The sequence below is a fragment of the Chelon labrosus genome, assembly GCF_963514085.1.
Source record: "Chelon labrosus genome assembly, chromosome: 23".
Taxonomy (NCBI): Eukaryota; Metazoa; Chordata; class Actinopteri; order Mugiliformes; family Mugilidae; genus Chelon; species Chelon labrosus.
Genome location: NC_140356.1, coordinates 12,214,647 through 12,242,202, shown reverse-complemented (window position 1 = coordinate 12,242,202; position 27,556 = coordinate 12,214,647). Strand labels below are relative to the sequence as shown.

The following is a 27,556-nucleotide window of genomic DNA, read 5'->3' as shown; positions in this document are numbered from 1 at the left end:
AATAGATCGTGCTCATTTTAACCTTTTTAAACGCTTTTTCTGAATTTTTGGTAGAAGGTGGTGAAATGTACCAAACATCACGGCCATGTTGGTACATACATCGCACTAAGCAGCTCCACAGAAACTCACTAGTACTTTATTGTCTTTCTGGCCAAAATAATCTCTTAAATTGACAAACATCACATGTGTAATCCATGGCACAACTTGAATGGGATAAAAATATTGACTTCCGTACACATATCTTTTCTATAATGAAGTCCCATGGTGTCCACAGTAAGGGGCGGGACTTCTTTCTATTCAATTGTCGCCGGTGTGAAACTAAGTTTTAAATCAAAATCTGCTTTAAGTTGCCAAACAACACTCGGGCAGCCATTCTTATAAGATTACAGGCTTTTAACAGCCTTTAAAGATCCCACTTTAGGCGCCCTCTAGTTCGGAGGCTACAACATTTGGCCTCTCTAAATTGACTTTCATAAACTCACTTCAGCTGGCAGCAGAACATCACGGCCCACGTCTCATTTTTGACTACTTATGGTAGAGGCAGAGAATTTTAGCTGATTTTATGGGAATATACATTTTGGTATAAAATCTGCACTACAAATAATGTTTTTGTCGTCCTCCGACTGTATGCTGCACCTGGGTCAGGTAAGTACAGAGTGGTCCAAGCTTCAAATACAATCTTCTATAACTTCCTCCTTAAAACTGAAAAAAAAAAAAAATACAGCAATAGAAACAACACTGACGTCAAATGGTGGCCTTTTCCAATCTCCTCGGTTAATTCATCTTCAGTTGTTCTATGGTTCATTTTTTTCTTTATATATAAAAAAAAAAAAACGTGCAGAAAACTCTCTCAAGAGAATTAACCCCAATCTAACACACACATGCCATTATTACTGCAGGCCTCGTCCGCTAACCAACCATCACCACTAACTTAATATTCTTCACTGTCAAATGTAACCCGACGAAGAAGCAACAGGAAGGATGCAAGGCACTAGTAAAGTGCCTCCAGTGTTCACCTGGAGGCTCTATAGACGGGGTCGGGAGAAGCAAAGACAGCGAAATCAAAAAGTTTCCTTTTTTCTTTTTCTTTTTTCAAGTACACCAAAATGGACACCATTGGTTTATACATTCACATTCATCTAACAAAAACCAGGGAAGAAAGGGAATATTTAAAGTGTCTGATATATAAGTACTGTATTAAGAAAAAAATAGCTAGCTTTACTTTATTATCTAAATATTGAACTATCCTGCCGTTCACTCCCGGTTTGTCTTTTTACATACTCAGGTCAGTTTCGACTTTCAATTCAATCAGTTGTAAAGGTGAACTGAGACTGCAGTTGATTAGTTGTTGGTAAGGCATTGGTTTACATGTCCTTAAATGGATGGAAGGACGCTTATTATTGAAAAGAGGGGTCATCAGTTTTTCACATTTTGATCGTTGAAATCCATTTGCGGGGAAGCAGTGAATTGAAAGTGAAAGGACCCCAATGTATTCTCTGTATGCTTCTTTTTTTTTTTTTTGGCTCTTTTTGAATTTGCGACATTTCACCCTAAAACTAATGTTGTCCAACAACATTTGCTAATAACAAACAACAGTAATCACAGTGTCTCCACATCGTACACCGATGTGCACGTATAACAGGTCCATTGACAGAACACGTTTTTTGTTTTTTTGTTTTGTTTTTTTTTCATTTTTAAATAGAATAATAATCATCAACAACAATAATTATGATAATAATGTACACTGCGATCATTTCAAACCCCAAATGATGAATTATGACACTCGGAAAACTGAGGCGTAGTCGGTGAGTCGAAGTCGGTCACTGCACCTCCAAGGATGAGTGTATTTACACAACTCTGTATGCAAATATGTTTCATGCGCTGTGTGTGGATGAGTGTGTCAGACCGCTAGCTGGGGGCAGCGAGCAAAAACAAAATAAACAACGAAATGGAATCATCATAGCTGACATTCTAAAAAAATGAACAGACGCAAACTGTACAAGGATGTTATTCTGATAACAAGGCCACTTTTTTTTTTTCACGCTGAGTTCTCTCGTGTTTGGGCTTTTTTTTTTTCCTTCTTCTTCTTCTTCTTCCCCTCTAAAAGGTTTCTGCTGTTATTGCTTCACGTGGCAACAGAGAGGGACAGAGGAAGAGGCGACTGAAAGGAGGCGTATGGGTGCCCATTCAGTACTCGTGTGTTCCTAATGTAAGCAGTAACCGTAAACAGATGTTGAGTTTTTAATTTTGCTCCTCTTTATCGACTTTCCTTCCTCCGTCTCTCTCTGCGTGTTTGAATAGTTTGTCAAACCGTGGGAGTTACTTGTCTCAAGTGCTGGGCTACATCTATACTCAAAAATGCATTTGTTCTTGATATTCTTTGTGCTTTTAATGTTTAAGAAAGGTTTCCCACTTCCTGAACCGTTCCATTAAACATAATAAACTCAGAGAGTGCCTTATTTAAAATCTTTTCTGCCTCTATGTGCTGCCATTAACATCTTTCCTTGCAACTATCACCTGTTTGGGGATGCTGACTAAGCAAGACGATTGTAACGTAAAGGCCGGGCATGCTCATCCCCAGTAGCTTTAAATTCAGCGGAAGAAGTGCACTGTTGCACGTGTCTATTTAGTTTGAGATCTCAGCCTAAGAGCGACAAGACTGTGACAAAGACTAGACAGCAGAGGCAACAAGCAGCTCTTCTCGCTAAAACCTGTGCCAATACGAGGTGCTAAAGTCCTCCCCAGCCTGATGAAACCTCTTCCCACCGAGGACGACTGCTGCCCCGCCATGTACCGACTTGTTCATTCAATTTAGAACATGAAATAGAACAAGTGTGACCCAGCCAGAAGAGCCCACCCAGCACACAAACAGTTACACGATCCCACACCCTGTCAGAACCTCTTTGGCCTATTAACATTGCACCCGTGAGTCTTTTCTTTTCTCCTTGATCATTTGGCTGACTGTCACAAGCCCACAGCAGACAGCAAGATTGGGGGGCTGCATTGGTGTCCCACGCACATGGATGGAAGCAGAGGTGAGCGGAGATGGCCGGATCACGTTTCCTTTAGTTGTTTTAATTTTCTCCTCTCACGCAGGTCATCTTCCAACCTTTTAAACTCCACACTCCTTCCTTTTCCCTCCAATCAATCAATCCAGCCCAAAACACTCCACTCTTAACCAGTCCGGTCGGGCCGTGATTCAAACCAGCCCTCACTCCCAGCCCTACGTGGTCCTCAAGTTGGGTCCTCCTGGGTTGCTGACTGATTTCTGCAGAGTGTTGGTCAGATGGAAAGCCTGCAGAGGCCCCTGCCCGGGAATCTGGCCCTGTGTGGTGGGGTAGGGCCCCAGGGGCTGAGAGGTGCTGACCAGAAGAGGCGGCGCTGGTGCCTGGTGTTGGGCGGAGAGGCCGTGAGCCGGACCAGACCATTGTGCGCTGTAGGCAGCAGTGGGGGCGTAGTGGATGAACTGGGGGGGTTGGGGTGGAGTGGAGGAGGAGGCAGAAGGGTGGCATAAGGAGCCCTTGCGGGCGGCCAGAGAGGTAGCGGTGGTGGGGTTTGTAGGGAGGTGGGCTGAACCACCTATGCTGCTGGGACACAGCTGGCTGGGAGCTGAGTACTTCCTGCCCAGACTGGCTGACTGGATAACCTGCAGAGGAGCATTGAGAGTGAGTAAACTTTAATTAGAGCCATCAATATGAGCATTATTAGTTTTTGTTAAGGGATACTTGCTTCTAATTCCATTTTGTCCTTCAAAAAGTTACTGCTGACTACTGGACAATGCACAAATTCTGTTTATGAGTTTGCCTCGTACACAGCAGGTGACAGTTTTACATAAACCGTAAACTTTCTCTGTCTGTCTCAGGTTTCCTGCATGTCAGTTCAACTCAGTGATTAAATAAGATTTGCTCCGGAGTTTGAACTTGTAAAAAGCAATATCAAATTAGGCTCATCAATCAAATTAGCTTAACTCGTAGCCCGACCTTGAAGAGGAGCCAAGTGTCTAAAGTCTTAATTCACTGCAGTCACATGTAAAATGATCCCACATAAATTTGTTTAATCGAATAACTAAAGTGTGTTAAAGTTGATATTGTTAGAGGTTCAGGAGCAAAGGATGGTTCACAAGGGATATTTGGTTCAACTGATTTTTTTATTTTTTATTTTTTTTATTTTCTTTTTAAATTAACTGGTTAGCCTTGACATGAGTGCTTGTGTTTTCATACTGACCTCGTAGCTGTGTCCCTGTGCTGGAGCCTGCTGCAGCTGTTTGGCACTCCTCTTACCCTAAAACAATGTTTAGTTTAATATAAAAACTTACTGAACAGAATAATTCGTTCTAACAAAAAAGTTTTTAGTGCAAAAAATATGTATTCTAATGAATGAGGCATTCAGGTGTCTTGTTTTGTTTCGGTATTACGGAAAAACACACATTTCTAAATTGTGAAGTTTACCAGGGGTGTTAAACTCAATTTGGTTCAGGGGCCACATACGGCCCACTCTGATCTCAAACAGGCCAAACCAGTGACACAGTAGCACAATAACCTCTAAATAATGACAACTCCAGATGTTTACCTTTGTTTTAGTGCAAATAAGCACAAGTTTGAATGAACTATCCATTTACAAAATCATTTTATCAAACTCTTCAGAGAAAAAAGTGCAATTTCTGCGCATTGCTGCCATCTGCTGTTTAGTTCTGGGTCTCAGTGTCGTGTTATATGCACAACTCTGACTAAAAAAGTGCGACCCCTATTGGAAAAAATAGGAATAGCAGGTACTTTTATTGAAAAATTGCAGTTTCTGTCTTCTATGTCATTTCACACTTTGAAAATTGATTGGACCCTCTGGCAGGCTACTTTTGGCCCGCAGGCCATATGTTTGACAACCCCTGCTGTAGTGCCAAATGAATACCGGACCCGGCTAAGCTTTGTTTACCCCACCAACCACTTAGAGTTCCTCTATCTGTCTGATGTTGAGCCACTATTATATACAGTGAGAGGAATCATAAAGCGGAAGTAAACCTGTGAGAGGTTCATGGCGTCTCTGGCCCAGTTGTCCACCAGTTTATGGAGGTCGTCGGTGAAGGTTCCTTTCCTCTGGTGGGGGGCGGACAAGTTGGGCGGCAGACTCTGAGAACCCCCCTGGCTTTGACTCAGACCGCCTGAACCGCTCACGGCATTGGTGCTATTAGTCCCTGCGAGACGAGACAGACAGAGAGGAGGAGAGGATCCGATAACGTGAGACACTGCTGAAACAACAAGAGTTAAACTGATGCTATCTGAATGGATGTGTATGCAGGCCCTGTCTTGACCATGAAAGGGGTAGACAGAGGTTGGTCAGGTCACATGTTGATGTTGTTTAGTCTTAATGATGGAGATAATGATGATAAATAGGAACAAGAGAGGACTTATTGAACCGGAGCAACATTTGAATGCAGAAACGACAATAAATAATAAGACCGTACTTATTTCTTTATATAAAGAGCATCACATTAACGATACACGGGGCAACCTGTAAAGCCATTCTCCGTCCAGAAACATTCTCCGCCATGACAGAAGCCCTGCAGCTGCCCTGTGCGCCATTTATCTTTGAGCTTAAATTCATGTCTCGACCATGAGATGGCACTCGAGCTCTTTATCAGCAGGTAATATCATCTCAGCATCAAACTTAACACAGCAAATGAATTGCAAAAAATAAAAAAAAATAAAAAATAAGCAATCACTGCAAACTGGAAAAGGCTGCCTCCATGTGTGAACAAAAATATATTCCATAATATCAGTACCTTTATCACAGCGTTGACTACTTCTCAATGTTCGTGGCTATAACTAAGAAGAATTTAACATTTCAAAGAAGGAACACACACGCTTGCTGGTTTAGATTTGACCACAGAATTAATAGTTTTGCTTGTGTCACATATTTTTGCAGCCAAAACCAGAGAATATGTGCAAAATATTGTATCTTATCACATGATTTAGGCACAAAAATATATCTTTATATGTTTTTTTATGAGAAATATTAGAAATAGTTCTTATTTTCTTTCTGTCTTCCCATTCATTTACTACCCAAAGCCTCAAAACAGATGATTAACTTCCTTTGCAGACAACACGAACCTCAAACTGAGCTTGAACCATTTACACGATCTGCTCACATCGAACATTACACGACAAAGTTCAAAATATGCAGGAAAATCTATCGTATGGTTGGTCTGACCGAAAAAGAAGAAAAAAAAAAAAGTCACATCAAGCTAAACAAAATGGAGGAAAATAAGAATGAGGAGAAGCTGAGTCATGACTGACTGCAGCAGCATGGGATTCTGGTCAATGTAGGCCACAAGCTCGTGATGAGGGAGGAGAGGAAAGGGAGGGGGAGGGGGAGCAGAGTGCCAAACAGCTGTTCAGGTGAGTTAGTGTACACGTGAATGTGTGTGCGAGAGCTTGCAGGTGCATGCACTCGGTCAGTCTGAGTCATTTCAGTTATTTCAGTTTAAAAAATACACGTTTTTAAGACACTGTAGCTGAAATAACTGAACTGATCTGAAGTTTGAGGTTTTAATTCTAGAGGAGGAGGAAGAGGAAGTGCAAGGATGGAGGGAGAGGGGTGGATGGAAGGAAGGAGGGAGGGAGGGAGGGAGGGAAGGAAGGAAGACCAAAAAGAGAGATAATTACTACAGAGCTGGTTGCAGGGGCAGACTTTTTTCACCATCTTCCCTGTGCGTCCCGGAAGACAACAATCGAGGAGGATTGGGGAGAGAGTCAGAGTTAAACCCCGCCCACAACACCCGACAGCCACAACACAATGCATCCCAGTATTTAAACTTGAAACAGTTGATAAACAAGACATTGGTGATAGGCGGCCCGAAAACATCTTAAAACATGTGACGCAGTGAAAAGTGAATCCTGAAAGCAAAGGACTGTCACAGTTACTGCAGTAGCATGGAGTACGTTCATTTCAACTACAGTGAAAATAGCCCTTACACACTGCCACTGTAGCTTTAAGATGTCTTTGGGCAACCAGCACCTTTTTCTGTTTGATTCAGAGTCCTCTCTACAGCTCATAGGGCCGTGTCAGACCTGGGTCCATGGGAGTATTGAACAGAAACAATTCAGTCTGATTATCATCTGGAGTTAAATGTCATGCCAACGTGGCTTTTGTGTACTTTGGGTTCTTTGTGCTATCTTTAAGTCAGGACCCAGGTCTGCCTCTCTCCCCTCGTGGAGGTGCAGTGACAGGGGAGCAGGTGAGGCAGAGTGGAGGTGAGGACATAGAGATTGAGGTAAGGAGAGAAGGAAGGGAGAGAACGGCTTTGAGCTGCAGAGGGTTCATAAACACAAAACATTTCAACACTAAAGATTAAGAACGGGGTTTTACGAAGGAAAAAAATAAATTATAAACAAAGACTGATGCACAGTATCTGAACTGAACTGTGCCTAATGAAATTTTGTAAAAAACAAATTTCCTACTAAAAACTAAACCGTATGACAGAAAGTTCAAGTCATTAGGTCTCAACTTGTCCTTCCTTGTTAGTCTGCTTGTTTTCACAGAGACAAGAGTTAGAAATGGACGCGGCCACGACCAACACAAATTATCTTTCTCTACACAATTAGGAACAAAATGGAAGGGACTGTACGGAGCGAGCCTGTAATGCTGCAGGCTGAGATGAAGCTAATTGGAGTGTTAAGAGTTTGCCAGGGAGCATTAGTTAAATGGCTGAAATTAAAACGTAGAGCATGGAACAAAAACACCATGTGAACTTTAGCTGCTGTGATGAAGCGTTCTCAACCATTCCCAAGCTTCCCCTTAAAAATTTTAAAGATCTCAGTTCTGGTAAATTTGGTTTAAAACGATGCTACTTTGGAGGTATTTCGAAGTCAGGTAATAACTGGCTTCTTCCGTTTAGCGACAACTGTGATCTGATTTTAAGCTGCATACAGCGCGAGCCCGTGAACAGACGTCGGAGTTGTGCAGCTCTTCATCTAACAGCTCACTGTGGCTGCTCCTTCCTGTTCCATTACTCACTGAAATGCTTCAAGCTTAGATGCATTTGCATTTAGATGCAGATGCATTTTTTGATGAATGATAGCGGAGCACGCTTCCTACTTCACAATAAAAGCCAGTTAAACGCTTTTTAATGTGAAGCTGCAGCAGTAGGAAATGTTCGAGCTACACTCGCAGCGATCTGTGAACCCATCCATTCCAGAGATCTATACAGATATCTTTTTTTGGTTCAAAATAATGTAAATACATAAATACTGCAATGCTTCCTTCAGTGGGTTACAGGCTCACACACCACTGTGTTACCTCATTTGAGGATAGACAGTGACTTAACAGATATTAATTCAAATGAAAATCAGTCCTAGTGTACTCCATTAATGGCAATGGAATCTAAACTTTGTCTAAGACTGTGTCAGGCTGATCTGTTTTAAATATAACAGTGACTAATGGAATTAGAGGACGGAGTGACTGGAAGGAGCAGCAGCAACAGCAGCAGCAGTGAGGTGTTAGATGAATAGATGCAGGGGACGGCCCACAGCAAGGTAACCAGCTCCGTCGCGTCGCGCTTTCATGTGCAAAGCACACGCTGCACACGACACGAGCGCAGCATTAAATCAGAATGCAGCTGCTCGTGGCGCCATGGAAAAAAACCCCGGCCGACTTTATTACAGCAGTGTGAGTTTGTTTGGTCGCACAGTCAACAGACCCACCAGCTGCTCTTCCGTTTTATTCCCGACAAAGCAGCTGCTCGGCCGCTGCTTTCTGCCGTGTTAAACTGCACTCGCGGTTGCCACCGGTAACCGTGTCTGCCGCGGCATCAACCAGGTCCTGACGGAGTCTATTGCTAAATTATGACAAAGTATTTCACCTTTGACGGCTCTTTTTACGGCGTATCTCTGAACGCTTTTATGCGACTTCTCTATTTAATTTGGAACAACGATCGCACTATTATCCACAGCCAAAAACACACAAGGTCAGCTGTAAATGTGAGGGAAAAGATGACTTGTTTGTCAAGGAAGACTATGTTGAAAGAAAGAAAAAGGAGATTATGGGAAGCTCTGTGATATGAGATCTGTTATTGTATTAACATTTTGTGTCCTGCAGTAAGCGCCAAATTAAAATGAAGTACTTCGACCCCAGCTGCAGCGGTGACAAAGCTCTGAGGTGTCTAAAAGCTTTCCAGTATTTTATCCTGTTGTTTTGATTCATTTGATTCCTGCAAGACACTTGTGCTATCAAGAGGCAGAGGGTGTTCCTCCATCAAAGAAGAAAACCCACAGGAAGACAGCGTGACCATGACTTGATATATAGGAGTAAATGAAAAACAGAACTAAAGTAAGTAAGGATAAAAGAGAAGAGCAAAGAAATAAAGCGTTACACACAAAGAGCCAAGCAGGGCGTACTCAGAAAGCGCGTCCTCCTGCCGCCAGGCTTGAAGGCCAAACGCTCCGAACCCCAGCTGAACTTTACACAGCCTGAAGAGAGGGAGGAGGGAGGGGGGGAGAGGAGGAGGAGAGACGAGGAAACAGAAAAGGGGGAGAGTGCAGAGAGATGAACAGAGATGTAGAGCGAGAGGTAAGGAACATAAAGAGGAAATGAGAAGAGAGAGAGAGGAGCAACAAGGAGATTGAAGAAAGATAAATGAAGTGATAGACATGACAAGAGGAAGGCAGAACAGATGAGAGGGAAGAGAAGAGAGACAATTGAAGAATCCACCAAAAGGATGTTAACAGTGAGTTAGCCGTCACACTGTTTTACACATTGAGACCAAGACAGATAGAAGAAATCCTTTTTGTTGTGAAGGGAGTGAAGACAAATCAACCGCATGCATTTGTCTTTGCCCGCATGCGACGCATACAATGAGCTCTTTGTGTAGGTTCAACTTTTTCGTGTTGTAAGGCCTTCTGCAGCCCGGAGCTCTCAGGGACATGCCTACCTGGAGTGGGAGCACACAGGCTGGGCACAGAGAGTGCCGCGTCGCTGGTGTAGGCTGAGCACAGGTTGTCGCTGGAGGGAGAGGGTTTGAGGGGCTGGAGCAAAGTGTTGCTGCCCGAATCGGCTAATCCTCCTGGGGCTAACAGAGCCAGCTGGCCGGGGTACATAGTCGGGACGCTCTGCGCGGATAAAGTGCTGCCTGGAGATAGCACAAGGCATTGGCAGGAGAGGACAGGTGCAGGAACGAACACAGGAAGCAGAGATACGCACAAACACGCACAAACACACACACACACACGTATAAAGATGACGGGACAGATAAAGAGACCCCGCCGCACCACACGTTTACAAAGACACCCAACACACGACCACACAGGGGAAAAAACAGACAGGGAAAGCGGTCAGAAATTTTCCAGCTCCGAGCCTGATCCAGCGTACGCCCACATGCGAGTGTACCCAAGCAGATAAACACACACACGCACACACACACACACACATACATATATGTGCACATGGATGCATAAACACAGAGAGGATGTAATGTTAGAGTAAATGTTTTTGTTCATCCTGACTGTAGAGGACTTAAAGATTCTTGAACATGTTTGAGTTTCTCTTCAGAGTTGCAGGATTAAAGGGTCAGTTCAGCAAAATTAAATAAAAATAAAATTGTCTCTGGTGGTTATTTCCACATTGCAATTTTTGGTTTGGGTTTTAGGGATATGCACGTCTTCAAATTCATCCTATGGGATGCCTGAAGGTCTGTTGGTGGGATACTGTTGTCTGAATTGCAGTCACATCTGCTGCTCTTAGAAACATGCAAAAGTCAAAACTCTGACTCTAGAGACAAAGAAAATATGCTTTTTTTTATTTTTATTTTGATGAACTGAGCCTTTAACACAAGCATCGTAACAAAGCCTACCTTGCTGTAACGGACTCTTGCTGCCGTGTGTAGAGCTGGTTCTGGACGATTTGGATGACTTGCTTTTGGTTGGTCGTCTCCTTCTGCCAGTCAAGGCTAGAACTGGAGGAATGACTGCAGCTGGAGGGACCTGCAACCATGACAAAAAAAAAAAAAGCGTGGTTTTAGGTTGTATGTATGTAAAGTGGCATTTAATACAACAGTTTTTCTTTTGCTGATGTAACTTACCTTTCCGAGCCTGGTAAACAGACTGTCTATTTCATCCTTCTGGCGAGAATGGAGGGCCTGAATCTCACGCATGTGCCTGGTGAATAAAAGACAGGAGGAATTATAACACGGAAATAAATAAACTACAAGATGGGACGGAAGGCAATTTTTCTGGAAGTGCTGAACATCCCTTCGCAGGAAAAGATGAAAGCGCAGGAGAAAGCAAAGTAATGAAGCAAAGCCGGTGGTTAACCTCATTCTCCGGGGGCAAAAGAGGACAAAGAAAGAGCAGGAAGAGAGAAAAACAGAATAAAGGAGGCAGGAAAATATATTTAATGTTACTGTTATTAGGGTAGAGGAGATGAACAAAGACGGAGGCCGTTGAAGTGACAACTGAATTTTCTCCGACGTGTTTAGCTTACTTCTCTCTGAGTCGGTTGACTTCTCGTTTGAAGTCTTCGTCCTCAAATTCGGAGTCGTTGTCACTGCTAATGTAGGAGTTATTGAAGGAGTTGTTGTTCAGACTCGGCAGGGAGGCTTTGTGAGTGGAGTCAGGGGTCAGCATTTGGCCAGGGTCACTGGGTCCGTTAGCGGCCTGGGCGGCAGGCGGAGGGCTCTGGATGGACTCGATGCTCTGCTCCTGGGCCCGACTGACTGAGAACCTACCGACGCGGGCCTCAGGGTTGGTGGTAACCTGAGGTCAAAGAACAAAATACTGGATGAAATAATTGTCAAATATACAAAAAAAAAAAAGACTGAAAGGTGGAGGAAAGGAGTTACAAAATGACTAGTCAGGAAAAGGAAATACCTGGAAGCGTCCGATGGTTGTGGTGGGCTTGGGTGAGGGGCAAGGAGAGGTGAAAGGAGAGGGGTGGTGAGATCCTGTGGGAGTCCTCTGAGGGGGTCCATCCACGACGTCTCCTCTTTGTTCTCCTGTCCCCCTCAAAGGAGACGAGGAGTCTTTGTGCAACGTGTTTTCCGGGCTGGAGAGGCTGGAGGATGATGAGGAGGAAGATGAGGAGGTGGTGGAGGAGGATTCGGTGCAGGCCGGGCGCTTGACGGCGGGCTCTTCCTTAGCCAACGACACCTGAGCAAAATAGAGACACTCTACTAGTTAATGCCAGGTCTTTTCCTTCTGAAATCAAAACCAGATAGGTTCCTATCAAACTGCACACTTTTACCTGAAATCTTCCCAACTGACGTGCAGGAGCAGCAGGAGAGGACAGGGCGTCTTCCTCCGAGGGGAAGGGAACTGAAAGACACATGGCAGATTTTTGAGTTTAGGCTGGTAAAAGAATCACACACATAAACGGTTGCGTTTAATAAATATGATGTACATACTGGGTTGTCCCACTGAAGGCACGGTACTGTGAGAAGCCTGAGGTTAGCACAGACAGAGAGGAGAAAAATGGGTTAACATTGCAGTCTGCTTGGAATAACACACACAATGTCAGTGTGAGCTACTGAAAAGTGAACGCTTTTACCGGTGTGTGTGAGCTCACGGGAACGGTCTCCGGGCTCAGTGCTCTCCTCAGCTGGGCGTCCAGGTCCTCCAGAGGCTGCTGGGACTGAGGATATTGACAGATACGGTGTCAGACATGCAAAAAAATAAGACGCATGAGCTCAGCCACTTAACTTTTACAAATAGTTATTGATTAGTAACATGAGGACCGATCAGCCAAAAGCACATGTTAGTTCAAAGATGCAAGATTTCTAGTCTCTTCACTGGTAACCTGTCAGTTTTATAGTTAATTTGTAATAAGGCTTGGAGCTTCAGGTAGGGCCTTTACGGTTGAAGACAACTTTTATGGGGACCCCTCAGCCTTGCAGCTCCGTGCCCTAAAAAATGGTGCTTCTGGGATAATTTATTTCCCTTAAAACTTAGTTATTTTTATATGGAAATGTATGTTTATGGATATTTATAGCTTAATGTTAAGTTCCTGCTGTGTGATTTTGAATTTCCGGTACAGGAGCTCAATAAACGTTTGCCTCACCTCTCATGTTATTTTATTTAGTTTCATATTATCTCACGTCATATCATCTCATCTCATCTTAAGCTTTGTATTAATGTTTTTTTAAAGGCTTTACCGTTTTACCAGCTTCACAAAGATATCTGTGTTTCTTTTCTGTTGTTTTACAGAATATTAGTAGTTGTTTTCTTAATTTGTCGCGTAGAAAATGTTATTTAATGGTGGTATTATTTTCCTTTATTAACAATCTTTTAACATTAACATTTTTGAAAGGTACAATTGAAGGCAAGTTTATTGGTCAAAGAAAAAAAACGCATCCATTCATCAAACTCTGCACCAATACACACAGATGAAGGCAGGGTGATGTTGAGGCTTTTCATTCTCTTGAGCAGTTTAACCTCAATTAAAACCAAAAAAAAAAAACAATCATTAAAACCAAACCCCTTGTGAGCTTCAACTGCAGCGGGATTATCTTAATCAAACGGGACAGGTCTCGCCCAGGAGGGTTACATAAGAGACGAGAAGCGAACGTTGTTAACTTGGCAGGTCGGGGTTTTTCATAAAAGAGTCATATCCCTCTGTTCAGTGGGCTCGTCTGGTTAAAATGGATGTCTATTTTTAGACGGCGGCATTCAGAGACACAACAAAACAGTCTGCAAATTAAAGTCAGTTCAGTGTCTCTCTCTCTGCCCTGAAGCACTAGGGCTTCAGCATGTCTGACTCTGTCTTTCTCTTTATCAACTGAACAATGATTTTATGAATTCCTCTTTGTTTTTGATCTATTATTCTAAATGCAAGCTGCTTTTTAATTAGGTTTGTTGTCAGTTATTTGAATGTGTACATGCTTATTTAGGCTGTAGCATAGACTGTATATAAATATGGACAATAGTCCCCACTTCCTTGCATTGGCCAAACTGACGCTATTGTGTCGGCACGATATCGATGACCCGCCCACATTTATTTTATTTTTTTTTACAACTCTCACGGCCCCACAGTACCGCTTTACAGAGCGGTTTTCATGGCAACTGGTAGTCGCCATTACATTACGTCCTGTTTCTATAGCGTCAAATAACTAAAACTAAACTTAGCCACAAAATTGACACTTGAAAATGCATCAGCACTATATTAACTATCTAAAATGACTGAAACGATCCTTGAAAAAAATAAATATTTGACGTGTATTGTAGTGTTTTAGTTCTAAGGCCTAAATCCCATCCACTAACATGGAGGGGGTGGAGCTTATGACCTATACTGCAGTCAGCCACCAGGGGGAGCTCTACTTCCTTTGGCTTCACTTTTAAGGAGCAGTTCCGCATCCATCTTTATACAGTCTATGCTCCAGACCAACTATCCCCAACAAAACCTTTTGTGGGCAGAGCCTGGCTTTGATCAAATGCAAATTCTCTAATTTTTCTGTCACACAGTGAGTAAGATAGGAAGAAATCAGGAAAAAGCACCGTTTATACACAGCACATACCCGGTTTAGTTCAGATACAGATATAACGAAACAGATTATCTTTGTCTTGAAAAAAAACCAAAAACAAACACCTGCATTAGACAAGGTCCAGGGAAGGATGTCAGGAGCTCTGAAGGAGAAGAGGCCTAATCCCAGAGAAAAAGATGTGATGAAAAGACAGCAGAAAAGATAGAGAGAGGAGATTACAAGAACAGTGTTTGTTGTGGAGAGTGTTAAAAGGAATTTTCATGCCAGATGTGTTGTAAGGAAGGTTGACAGAAACATGGTGTAACCAATATACAGCTGCTAAATTACATTCACCTTTAGTCTAAATTAGCTTGACAGCTTTACCTAAAAACATGCACATGCTCTGTAATCACATAATTAGATAAGTAATGCTATGAGCAGTGGTTTATCTCTAACATACTGTATCTGTGTCTTACAAAAACTCACCGATACCCTGGATAAGGGGGTTTTGGATGGAGTGGTCTGGCCTAAAGACGATGCCGGGATGACTACACAAATGGAAATCACAAAGTCAGAAAACAATGTTATAAAAAACACAAATTAACTGATTTTCATCTACGTACCAGTCTGTACGGGGGTAGAGATTGGAGTCCCCGGGCCCTGGATTGGCACAGGTGAGCCCAGCGACCCCAGCGCCAGGCTGGAGGGGGGCTGAGGAGGATTGGATGGCTGGCTAGAGCCAGGTGTTGTGACAGACGTGGTGGAGGTAGGGCTGGGGCCTAATGGAGATGAGGTACCTGCCACAGAAGCTCCAGAGGCCGGGTCAGCAGCTGAGGTGTCTCCCTGGCTGGATGGAATCACTCCACCGAGGTCCATGAAGAGGGACCGCAGCTTCTTGTCCAGAGCTTGGATGTCGTCCGGTTTGGTTAGGGACTCAGAGGAGGCCTCACATCTGAGAAGGACAGGCAAATGACTTCAATCTCATGAAAGTCCAGAGGTTTGATGACTTTCAGAAAAGTTGACCACCACTCACCTTGCATCACAATCACTACTGTGCGTGTGCGTCTGCCCAGGTAGAGCTGCTGTCTGAGGCTGGGAGTGGACCAAAGTTGGTTGGACTGAAGGAACGTTTGTGGTCACAGGCTGGAGCCCCGCCAAGGAGGAGGAGGAGGAGGAGGAGGGAGCAGATGCGGGGTGGGGGGTGGTCGACGGAACAAGCTGTGGACCCGGGATGGCAGTGGTGGGGATGACGGTGGAGGAGAGGGAAGGAGTGGACGAGGAAGTGGGAGCGATGGACGAATGATCTGAGGAGACTTCACTAGCTTTAAGAGTGGAGGAGGGAGGAGAAGATACAAAGGCAGGAGGAGGGGAGGTGAGCATGGTTGGGGGGAAGCCAGAGATGCTGGCTGTTGGTAAAGTGGAAGGTACTGAAGTAGCAATGACAGCCGGAAGTGTTTGGGAAGGAGACTGAGTGAAAGCCTGGGGCTGAATTTGAGCTTGACCCTGGCCTTGCACTTGTGTCTGGGGTTGGGACGCAGCCTGCATTGCTGGCTGGGAAAGTACCTGTGACTGAAGGATGGACTGATTCATCATAGCAGGAGGAGAAGAAGAAGAACAAGGAGGACTCAGACAGACGGAGGGAACAGAGGAAGGGGCGGAGGACGAGGAGAGAGGTGGCAGAGAGCCATCAAAGACCTGCTCCTTCGTCTGGTTTAAATTAGAAGGGACAAGCCCGGCAGTAGCATCCACAGGAGGAGCCACTGTGCTGCTCGGCGGAGGGATAGAAGCAGCTGCAGGCTGCAGAGGAGGATGGGTGGAGTGGATTGAGGGTGGAGCGGTGCTGGGGCCCGGATCGAACTGATTTTGGTTCTGTCTGAGTTCGGTGAAGGCCTGCTGTAAGCTGATCGCTCCTGCAGACTGGGACAACCCAATAGCTTGGCCTGGAGATGGAGCTGGAGGAGGAAAATAGAAACACTATTTTAAGACACAGTTTACACTTAGATCGAAGTACATAGTTTCCAGCATAGCTCTTCCAAGAATACACCTGTTAAGACGTCTAACCAGCGAGAGCACTAAAAACCCTTCTGTGGGTGTGCAGAGACTTTTATTGGAATGCAGTCTGTTTCTATTTTCTATTGATCTTCACTTTAAAATTAAGTCAAAACACATTTTGCTTAACATTTCAACAATTTCCCCAAAAGCAAAAACCATCAAAACATGAATTATATATATTTCTTCTTCAGATATGGGAGTTAAACAGGTCAACAAACATGCGGAAATACTTCATTTACCCTGCTGGGACTAGAGACAGTGTTTTCTGGTCTGTCATCAAGCCAAAAGTGGCATTACATTTAACTGATGCGCCAATGGAACAGGGCCAATGGAAGAGAAGGAGGAGGGTCCAACGTGAAGCCTCTTCCTGAATGTTTCATATACTGAAAATAAGCCGACCTATTACCACAGTTACTGTACATGAATCTGGCCATCTTTACCTGTACACACCCGGGCGTATCATTTATTTGGAAAGTGAATCACACACACAAACACAGTCCTTACCTGTTTCAACCGCAAGTGTGGGGCCAGAAGGAGAAGTGGGAAACATTTGTTCCTTCAGCCTGGCTTCAGGTACGGGGCTAACGATGAACCTCCGGCCTGCTGAATGGACCACTTGTGCTGCTGCACTGGGAGGGATTCCTAAGAAATAAGGAGTGCCTTGTTATTTATTAATCTCTGACAGAATACTCTTATGCAAATTACCATGCCCTGTTGCAACTTGTCTGCTGTACAGGTGAGAGGTAGCTCTGCGCACGCTGTTTTGAAGCTTAAAGTGCATATTTTATTTACTTTGATTTAATTTATAAACAAGTTCCCGCGCCACCGTGTTATGTTTAAAAGATTTTGCTTTTCTTACCCGGCATGGGGGCAGATATCGCAGGACTCTCCTGCTCCGTGTTGCCTGCCATCTGTAGATCAACAAGACAACATGCTGTAAACACTGAAAGATCAACTGTGAAAGACATTATAGTGGATGGTTATCATCGCAGGAAAGGAGACGATTTTAGATTCTGCTCTCAAAAGGAACAAAGGCCAGAAAGAGGGAATGAAATAAAGAACCCGTGTTCATCTCTATTTACCTGACTGTTGGTGTCTCTTTCCAGACCCTTCTCGTCGGCGTTCTCTATCACCTCTCTGACCTGCTCGATGAATGACTCCCTCTCGCTCTCCAGGATAAACTCACTCTGGACCTGGACACACATTGTAAAAGAAAAATTGTCAGAATTGGACACATTTATTTGAGTTTATCTGTGTGCAGGAGTAACTCTCTCTCTATTAAAGTTCAAGGACTTGAACACCGCAATTATGCGCAGTTGAGTGGTTTTCAGAAAGATGGCGTGCACAACGTAGTCAGGATCCAATACACAGGTACTAAGCAGGATTCATAGTCTGTCTGTTGGATGTTCAGACACATTTCTAATGTCTAACTTCATAAACCACCAGTCACACTTGATTATCCAACTGCGTAGAAGTGAGCTATGTACCGTATCTTTCGTCTAGTAGGCCCGGATGGTATGACAGTATTTTTGTCTTGTACTCATAGGTTGAGGATTTAATCAGGTTAAATTATTTTAACTTTATTATCAACTATTTGTGGTGCTTGTCATGTGTACAATGTTTCCCTGAAGGGACTGTCCGAAAATGCTCTATTGGACGGGGCAGCTTTTTCACACCGCCTTCCGGTGCAGCCAAATGTCATGACAGTACGTTTTAGGATCTAGTTCGGAGAGCCCGTAAATCGGCCCCTAAGGTTTGGGGAAAGACAAAAATGAAACGTGGATGTGAAGGGCATGGTGACAGTGCGAGTACCATGATTTGGGCAATCTCCTCGGGGTTGTCTCCATCTAGGTCAAACCTAAAGGTCACCATCTTCCGGTTGTGGGTCTCCAGCTGACACTCTGCCACCCTGTCTCCTCGGTTGGATATCTACATGCAAACACAACAAACACACACGAAAATCCAATCAGAAAGAAAGAGAATTGCTTTTATTGTAATGTTGTGACTACCAAGCAGACAGTGAGCTTGCTTAATTGCTTAATGACATCAATTCTAGGATTTATGGGATGTGCTATTACGTTGAGAACATTGAGCTTGGCTTTAGAAGTCTTCTCATGCCGCGATCGACTCCGTACAGAACGCCTCTGATGTCGCTTGGTGGAGCGTCCTTCGTGACGACCTCCTCCTCCTCCTTCATTGCCGTCACTCAGACCTGAGGTCTCGGAGTGGCCACTATGGGAGAAACAGAGGCCAGAGTGTCACAGAGATGAAATTTGATTAAGAAAATCTGAATTTAATTTGAGGAATGTGGCACCGGTATGTGCACGTATGTGTTATCACCTCTCTATGGATGAAAGAACATGAGGGGGCTGCAGCTGGGACTGGGACTGTGACAGCTCCGAAGACAGCGAGGCCGACTGAAACACAAACACACGAAAATGCTCGTAACACGTACGTAGGTCAAACGTGACCAGTGTGGTTGATATCACCACCAACAATAGGAGGAATTTGAGAAAGGAAAATACTGCAGGGAAGCATGATACATAAGCAATGTGCAGCAAAAGTAAAGGAGAAAGCTAACTAGATTACAAGACAAGAACTCAATTGAATCAAAGTAAAGAGAACACGAAACATACAAAGCAACAAGGCAGAATGCGATCTCTCCAACTGTTCAAACAACCCTATCTAACACAAATGCCGACTTAAGCACTACTCACATGGGATAAGTATTACCTGGGGACATCATGTGATTTAGAAATGACGCCCCTACGCCTGTGTTTCGCAAGTAAACTCAAATTTACTGACACGATCCCTGGTTATGATGTCTCTGCTACTTTCTGCTTCAACTCCACTACATGCCAGAGGTAATAGCAAACCCTTTATACCTCTACCTCTACACTTTGCAGATCTGGATAAATAATAAAAATTATATTACGTGACGAGACTGTATTGATTCCAGGGAGAATTACGAACTACCTGGCAGTATTTAAATCGGCTGCACCTTTATCAATGTGATGAACACCCGTTTTGAGCTCGACCTTTTTTCTGTGAAAGGTGACAGCTGTCCAAACTTTGATTCATAACAGGAAGTTATTGGAGTTCTCCAATGTTCTTGAGTTAAAAAAAAAACGCGAATGAAATATCACTGGACCTCTGGGCTTTGAGAAACATGGCCGATTCGCACAGGATTAGGATCACAGACCACTTCTGCAATTATTACAAATTACAAGAGGTCCCCAGGTAAAACTAGTCCCATTCAAATAGGGCTACGAAATAAAAAGAAAGGCCTGAATTACAAAGTTCAACGGAGGCCATGTCTTGTAAGAACAAACTTATCAATTCTGTTAGACACCATTAATCAGTAGACCAATCAAAGCTCTTTTATCAGATGTTTTAAACATGGACTCCACCAACAAGCCAAGACATTTTTTCAACTGTTATTACTTGTTGTTATTGCTGGACTCAAACCAAGCCACAGAAGCTATTAAACAAGAAACACTAATAATAAAGCAGCTAGAAATTATGCGTTAGTCGCTTAAAAAAGCTGCTTATCATCCCGTCATCAATTCAGTTGATTGTGTCTCAACGGATTAATCCAAGGCTATTCAGTTCAGTTACCAAAGTGGGTATCACCACGTAAAACATCAAAACAGTGACTACAATAACTACAATCTATGTGAAAATGTCCAACATAGATCTGTCTTTTCTGACATCCACTCAGTGGGTTTGACCGCCCAGAACCAGTACCTGGGGAGGGGCTTCCATGGGAGGGTCAGGCGGGGCGGTGACTACACTGATGATTGGCACCACGGTGGCCAAAGGCTGAGGCACAGGCATGGGCACGGGAAGAGAAGAAGCAGGAGCAGGAGGAGGAGGAGGAGGAGGGGAAACAATAGTAGGCACCACCCCAACAGGGATAGGCAGAGGACAGGGAGGGGAAGCCACGACTGCTGTCGGCACGGTAACGGGAATAGATGGAGAAGGTAGTTTCGCCAAGGGGACGGTAGAGGTAGACGGAGTTAAACTGGGCTGAGAGGGTCCAAGAAAAGGAACAGAAAGAAGAAGGAGAAAAGAAGGGAGAATGTCGATAAGGCAAGAGGGTGAGTGGGAGAAGAAGGGATGCGAGCAACGTCAAAGGGGAGGATGAGGAAGTCAATAAACCTAGCAGGTGATCAGGTGCAACAAGTATGGACAGTCAACTGGCCTAGCAATGGGACAGTGAGCTATGGCTGGTCGGTTAGCTTGTGAGTCTGGATCTTTTCTGATCTCCATGACAAAATCATGCTAAAATAAAGACAACAAGAAAAAGGCCATCCATCGCTCACAACACGTTACCGACACGTCTGGCTACGAGACCCGCAACAAAAAACTGTACATACATCAATTCCATTGGAGACAACATCTCAAGCTCTGAAGTCAATCAACAAACTTTGTGCCAGATCAACTGTGTAAATCACTGCAAGACCATGCAACCACAAAACAAATCTATGCAAACAATGTGCAGTGTGGGGTTTTAAAGGCGGGGGACAACCGAGCAAATTCATTTTCACAATGTAGATGGGCAACAGCAATATAAACCAAGAACCAGATAGTCAAGTGTTGACTTTGAAAAACGTCAAAATTTGGAAAAAATGTAGACAAAGACTGAAACATTTTCTTGCACCGTTTTTGTCCTAAGTGAAGACAAATTACAAAAACTCTACAAATGTTCCGGTAACAAGAACCAAACTAGATACTGGACAATTGACACTGCATGGATTTCATGATTTTTCTTTGCCGTTCCCAATTTTAACCTTTTTATACTGATCAATTCTGATCTGAGAAATATTACCCATCTTCATTTCAATAGAATTTGCTCATATATTTGTGAGCTACGCTTCTAATCAGGGTGTTAGTGGCAGCATGTAGGATGAGCAAAGGAAGACCTAACAGCTATTTTCAAAAGATACAAAGCGGTGTTATTCTGTCTATGATTTCGAACACAGTCCAGACTTACATCACAGTTAACCCCCTAAAATACACACATGCAAACACACACTTATACAGTTCATAAGGTCACCCACTTACACATACACAACCAAACACAATGGTACCTGAACCAGAGCTAGGTGAGCGGCTTGGTACAGAAGATAAAGGTGTTCTATACTAGGGGATGGACTGAGGTCACACAACTACACATAAATAAACAGATGACCAAACCACACAAACATACACACACACACGTTACAGACCAATGTACGAAACACAGAAACAAACCCGGTAGTGAACACAGGCAGCATGCCCATGAGCAAGCCAGAGAACGAAAAAGAGAAGACACAAACTGAGCTGACAAATAGTTTTAAGAGAAAAGACAACGCAGCATGCAATAATAACACAACAATAATATTTTATTGCTGTAATTCATCTGGCTATTTATGCATTAATCTGTGTACGAGTATTGTCTTTCAGCATTTGACTCCCAAATATGTGTTATGAGTGGACTCCATATGTAGGGGTTATTAGTTGACTAATAATACGTGAAGGTACTGGGGTCATCTGGGCGACTCTGTGATTTATGATAAAAAGTAGAGAATTCAATTATGTATGTAAAGTGTTTGGTGAGTATATATTCAAATAAGAGAATATGTGCAGGCTTGGGTGCATATAGAGTGTTTAATAAGTACTGTGCTGCATATATACATATATTTAAATTAAAAGTCCTGTACCTGTGCAGACGCCTGTGGCAGAGCTGTGTGTGTGGGGCTCTGAAGTGATGTGCTACTTTGACTAGATGACACAACCTGGAGAGGGACACATATAGCGACAGAGAGTGTGTGAGAGGCAAGATAGTAAGAAGCAGCAACATTTACATGCACAGTTTTAAAGGTATACTATGCAGCAATATTTCTAAAAAGAGAAGTCACGCAGAGCAGAGAGGCCACAGTGGACAGAACGAAGTGTGTCCTTTGGAGGCTTTCACCAATTCTGAACCTTACGCTAAGACTATGCAGAGATATTTTTGTGTTTGTTTGTGCTTTAGAACAAAATAGCCTTATGTATAAGCTTTATAAACTTATGTTTCTCTGATTTACTGCATTGTTCCTGCTAACGCCGCTCCCTCTCTTCATTTACTCTCTAAGTCATTTAACCACCACTGCTCTTGCTCTTCTCTGTTGAGACAGGGAGAAGAGGCCAAGTCAAGTGACTTCCAAAATGTTTCAAAGTAAGATATTAACCATATGATGTACTTTTATATATATATATATATATATATATATATATATATATATATATATATATATAGTTATATTATAATGACTGTTAGCAAAACATCTTTCGTAAAAAGATACTAGAGGTGGAATACAACATTCCTACATATTCTTGTTGTGAAACAACAATTTAACATCCAATTTCTTCTTCAACCATAAAGTTCATAGCTGTGGTTTTTGCTGGAGGCGAACTTAATTCTCCAGAAATACTGCAGCGTTACTGCAGGCGAAGTGCCAGCTCTCAGGAAGCGGTTACCTTGAAGCAAAAGAACTTCAAAGAGCAAGGCGATGTCTGAGTTATTGCTGAGCAATATAAGGAACTATTTATGTATTTTATCTTTATGGGTTGTGGACATTAAGGGAAGAGCAGCATTTAACAACACAAGCAATGAAAAACCAAGAATAGAAGATAAAAGCGCACAAAACACTGGATTGTTGTTGATTTCTTACCTGTTGTGAGGTTCCAGGAGGAGGTGGTTGGGTGGTGGCAGGGGGTGTTGACTGAGGGGTGGGGACCTGGACCTGCTGCTTAGAAAAAGATTAAGAGAAAGGCAGAAAAATGGACAGAGGATATAAAACAGTGGGGGATGGAAGAGAGATTGGGGACAAGGAGAGAAAAAAGAAAAAATCAGAACACGTTCGTAGCTTCAAGGGCAAAACTACACATGAGTGCAAGCACAAGGTAATTCGGCATTTCAGTTTTCAATGTTTAATTCTCTTTCTTGTGTATGCACACATGCACACACGTCACGTACACGCAACACACTAGTCCAACCGACAACAGATATATGCACACCGACGCCTACTGTATGCATATACACACCGGTTTTACAATAGTACAGGCACAGTACTGGGGTTAGACGGGGTGTAAGTAGCGTTTTAAACATGCAGGTCAGACTTTAAGTGATTGGCAGTGATAATAAGCAGATGTTATATATATATATATATAGTCATTGAAGCACAGTAGAAGCTAGAAGACTGACCCTAAACTTTAAAGTGTTCAACTGAACTTGAAGATTTGAATTAAGTGGTTTTTGGGTTTTAAAACTTCAGTCTAGCACTAAATGACGTACCTTTCCCCCTAATTTCCTTCCTGAATTCTTAAAGTAATCTACGGCACCACAGGACGGCAGCCTACGGACTCCAATCTGTTGATGACTCAACCCTTAGAAGGCTGGATGCTGCTTCATACTCGTGAAGCTCACATACACAAAGTGTGGAGAAAGCTTACACGAGTACAGTATGTTGCACCGGGGCGCATTACTAAACTAACTTTGATGATGTTCACAAAATAGAAACTGAATAGATAAAATGATATAAGATAAATTGACGTGAAACCAAAAAGAAAACAAAGGCTGAAGGAATTAAAAGAGAAAGACCGGTAATCACAAGTGTCTCAAAGGAAAGGTCGAAGAAAGTATAGACGACACAGATGATATCAGCGTTCTAAGGGTTTAAAGAATTTCAGATGTGACCTTTGAACCCTGCGTAGGATGTTGATTTTTCAGTCCGAGTTGGAAATGACAACATTACATGCTAAAATGAAGAACTTTAGCATTTACAACACGGAACAACGGAAAGAATCTAAAATATACAAATGAATTTCTGTCTGCATGGTTACATAGCTCATTTTGTCTAAGCCCCCGCAGTTTTGTTGTATGTTTCTGTGTGTTTGTCCGTACAAATCCGCAAAATCTTGTGGCCCGATAGAGTGGAATATTCATAACATGCTATTTAACGCATTGGGTGGACGTCTGGAATATGTTTGGAGATTTGAAGATGATCAGGACCAAACTCGACTTTGGATTTGTACGAGTAGAACTTCAAGTATACCGTAGATACGGAATACCTGTACAAACACACATTTCTCATATACATTCATATATGAACATACAGACAAATTATTACTTACTGATACTGACAAAAAACAAATAAATCAAATACACAACATAAACACAGAAAGAGAGGGGCTTAGACTTTTTTGCTCATAAAGCTTGCACACCAGAGAGTGTCTCAAAGACGACCTTTTTTATTTATTTACTTTTTTAAAGTAATTTTGTTCTTCATCTCTCCCAGATGTGCTCTCTAGGTCGTTTCTTTACTAAAACAGTGTTGACCTAAAGGGGAACTACTGTTTTTTTACAACCTGGACCTTATTTCTAGCATAAAATATGATCGTTTACTCACCCATATAATTTTTGTGTAAATTGTAGTCATTCAGGAGATATTTAGATCTGCGTATATCCATATAGTGGGAGTGACTGGGGCACCGAACGCAGCCTCTAAATAACGCATTATCTGCCACGAAACTCGTTCATTTCACCAAGATTTTATTATCGTATGCTAGTGCTATTCCCTGTTGAGTCCGGAGTTACCTGTTATCATCATCTGGGGACTGTAGATTGACCTACAGACCTCGGATGATGTCTGCGTTTCAGTGCCCCAGTTACTCCCACTATATGGATATACGCAGATCTAGACATCTCTCGAACGACTACAAATTACACAGAAGTTATATAGGTGAGTAAACGATCGTATTTTATGACAGAAATAAGGTCCAGGTTGTAAAAAACAGCAGTTCCCCTTTAAGTCACAATCTTATTTATTTATTTATTTTTTTTACAAATGGCTCTTCTGTTAGGCAATGCTAACATTAAAGAATGAATGTGAGACATTATGAAGGTAGACGGTGAGACTCTCTCTGTGGTGTTGATATGACTGGAGGGGGTTAAAATCACAACCAAAGGCTACGTGATGACAAATGGGTCGGTAGGGTAAAAAAATAACAAAAATAAATAAATAACAGGGATTTATATAACAGCCTCTGGGTCAGATTACTAATATAATTAATGTAGCTACTTTTGGTAGAATGATGCATTTTATTTGACGATTATTTTTGTATTTTTTATTTTCATCTATCCTCAACTTCCAACTAAATTTCCTAAAGGATCAAGAACAATATACAAATCTGTTGCTGTATAACTTGAATTTGCAGTCAATCAAAATATAAAGAGCATATATCCTTCAATCAAAAACTCTGCAAATTTTGACACAAAAGTAACTCTGGCATTTAAACTAGTAACTGACCCAGAGGTGTAGGGGTACTTTTAAGGTCTAAGCTCTGTACCAGCGTGGGGTTAGCGGCCTGCATAGCCAGTAATGACTCATGGTATGTCATATCTGGCTGGGCTGGTACCACCCCTCCGTGCCGGGCCCAGGCACTCTGCATCAGAGACTCCAGCTGAGTTGACGATGCTCCCCCAATCGGCTGCTCAGAGGACAGGGTTGGGGGGAGGAAGTTCTGCACAGAGGGCGGATGTCCCTGGGGGTCTATGTGAAGCAGTCCGCCTGATGACTCGTAGAGCGCGGCAGGGGACGAGCGAGGGATGGACTGAGCTGCTGAGGAGTCAAAAGGAGCAAGAAGAGGTGGAGGAGGCGGTGACTGGAACTCTCCTGCATCAGAGGAGGTCAGAGAGTCACTAGAGGGCTCTGGGCTTCGGTCCTTTACAGTTAAACCTGTGTGATGAAGGAGAAGACTTCCAGGAGGTAAGGGGAGCTCAGGGCTGATATAACTGTACAGCTCTTCTGTCACCGGCTGGAGACGACTGTACGTGCCTGAGCCACCTGATCCCGTTCCAGTGTTATCCTCTAGAGGGAGGTCCATGGAGCTCCTTCGGGCTCGGTACAGTCTGGATGCCAGGAGGCTTGGGTCTCCGGCAGCAGCTGCAGCTGCGGCGGCTGCTGCTAAATGAAACTCAAAGACGCTTCCAGTAGGTGGTGGGGCATCAGCCATGACTGGAGGTGCCGAAATTGGGTAGGACGTTGAAGAAGCGTGCTGTGGAGGATAGCATCCTTCAGAGGATGAAGAAGAAACAGGGCAACCAGCGGACACACTCATGGGGGGTAAGGGCGGAGGTATTGGGCTATGTGCACTCATTCTTTGTATGATGTGTGGGTGCAAGAACCCTGGTTGAGATGGAGGACCAGGATCAAAGCCCAAACTAGCAGCCGCAGCTGCTGCCTGCCTCTGCTGATGGAAAGTCAAGTGGCTAAGCTGGTGTGCTGTCATTGGGTATCCTCCATAGGCCATTGCTTCATAATGGTCCAATAAGGCAGCTTGATTTAGACTTAATCTCCTCACTGCTTCCTCATGCTCTGCTCTCAAGTCTTTATAGCCATACAAACTTGGGTCAGACTGTCCTGGGAGATGCAGGGGTTCCCCAACACCAAATCTTTGAGCAGCTGCTGCAAAACTAGGACTGACCATATACAGAGATGGAGTCTCAACGCCTTCCATCCCAGAAAAGGGGTGGAGGCTGCTCCCATAGCGGGGATAAGCAGGCTGGAAGTGGCGGGTGTGAGCCTCGAGAATGGAAGTGCTCTTGCGTCTCTGGGTGTTGTAGGCTTTCGGAGGCGCAGTGGGAGGAGGTGAGAAGGAAATAGGGCGCTCGGGGATGGAGGGGAAGAAAATAGTTGGGGGCTCAGGGAGAGTGGGGAGATTGATGCTCCCTCCTCCTCCTCCTCCTCCTGTGCCTGCTCCTCCACTGAAGGGGTGTTGCATTGAATGCTGCTGTGACAATGAGATACAATGGATTTAAGAATGAGAGAATGACAGAGAGAACCAAAGGCCCACATGAAATGAAGAAAAAAACGTGTTTCGAAAAGACCATAATATCTCAAAACGACACCAACAGAAAAGGCGATGTATATATATAAAAATATATATTTATATATATTCGCCCTCCACAATAAAAACAAAATTATGTAGTTAGGGAAGAGTTGAACTTAAAAGCTGCAAAATGGAGTGATGAAACAT

General features: G+C 43.4%; 1 protein-coding gene across 2 annotated transcripts in view; it reads right to left on the bottom strand.

Annotated features, from left to right (window-relative positions):
* Window positions 1-1,992: 1,992 nt before the first annotated feature.
* Window positions 1,993-27,556, bottom strand: part of wnk1b (WNK lysine deficient protein kinase 1b) — an 89,109-nt gene continuing 63,545 nt past the window's right edge. The window contains exons 13-39 of one of the 2 annotated variants that reach the window (XM_084573357.1): window positions 25,868-27,310; window positions 23,191-23,268; window positions 22,198-22,272; window positions 20,240-20,521; window positions 18,833-18,909; window positions 18,571-18,724; window positions 18,305-18,421; window positions 17,575-17,685; window positions 17,352-17,403; window positions 16,997-17,134; window positions 15,474-16,392; window positions 15,064-15,392; window positions 14,927-14,988; window positions 14,566-14,619; window positions 12,532-12,615; window positions 12,389-12,425; window positions 12,229-12,299; window positions 11,856-12,134; window positions 11,470-11,741; window positions 11,069-11,144; window positions 10,841-10,970; window positions 9,923-10,120; window positions 9,369-9,461; window positions 6,660-6,701; window positions 5,016-5,188; window positions 4,225-4,281; window positions 1,993-3,646 (exon numbers count right to left, since the gene is read on the bottom strand). In XM_084573357.1, the coding sequence (XP_084429483.1) occupies window positions 3,224-3,646; window positions 4,225-4,281; window positions 5,016-5,188; window positions 6,660-6,701; window positions 9,369-9,461; window positions 9,923-10,120; window positions 10,841-10,970; window positions 11,069-11,144; window positions 11,470-11,741; window positions 11,856-12,134; window positions 12,229-12,299; window positions 12,389-12,425; window positions 12,532-12,615; window positions 14,566-14,619; window positions 14,927-14,988; window positions 15,064-15,392; window positions 15,474-16,392; window positions 16,997-17,134; window positions 17,352-17,403; window positions 17,575-17,685; window positions 18,305-18,421; window positions 18,571-18,724; window positions 18,833-18,909; window positions 20,240-20,521; window positions 22,198-22,272; window positions 23,191-23,268; window positions 25,868-27,310 (5,826 nt within the window). In that variant the 3' untranslated portion in view covers window positions 1,993-3,223. The remainder of the gene's footprint in view (window positions 3,647-4,224; window positions 4,282-5,015; window positions 5,189-6,659; window positions 6,702-9,368; window positions 9,462-9,922; window positions 10,121-10,840; window positions 10,971-11,068; window positions 11,145-11,469; window positions 11,742-11,855; window positions 12,135-12,228; window positions 12,300-12,388; window positions 12,426-12,531; window positions 12,616-14,565; window positions 14,620-14,926; window positions 14,989-15,063; window positions 15,393-15,473; window positions 16,393-16,996; window positions 17,135-17,351; window positions 17,404-17,574; window positions 17,686-18,304; window positions 18,422-18,570; window positions 18,725-18,832; window positions 18,910-20,239; window positions 20,522-22,197; window positions 22,273-23,190; window positions 23,269-25,867; window positions 27,311-27,556) is intronic. The other variant, XM_084573358.1, reaches the window with a different exon arrangement.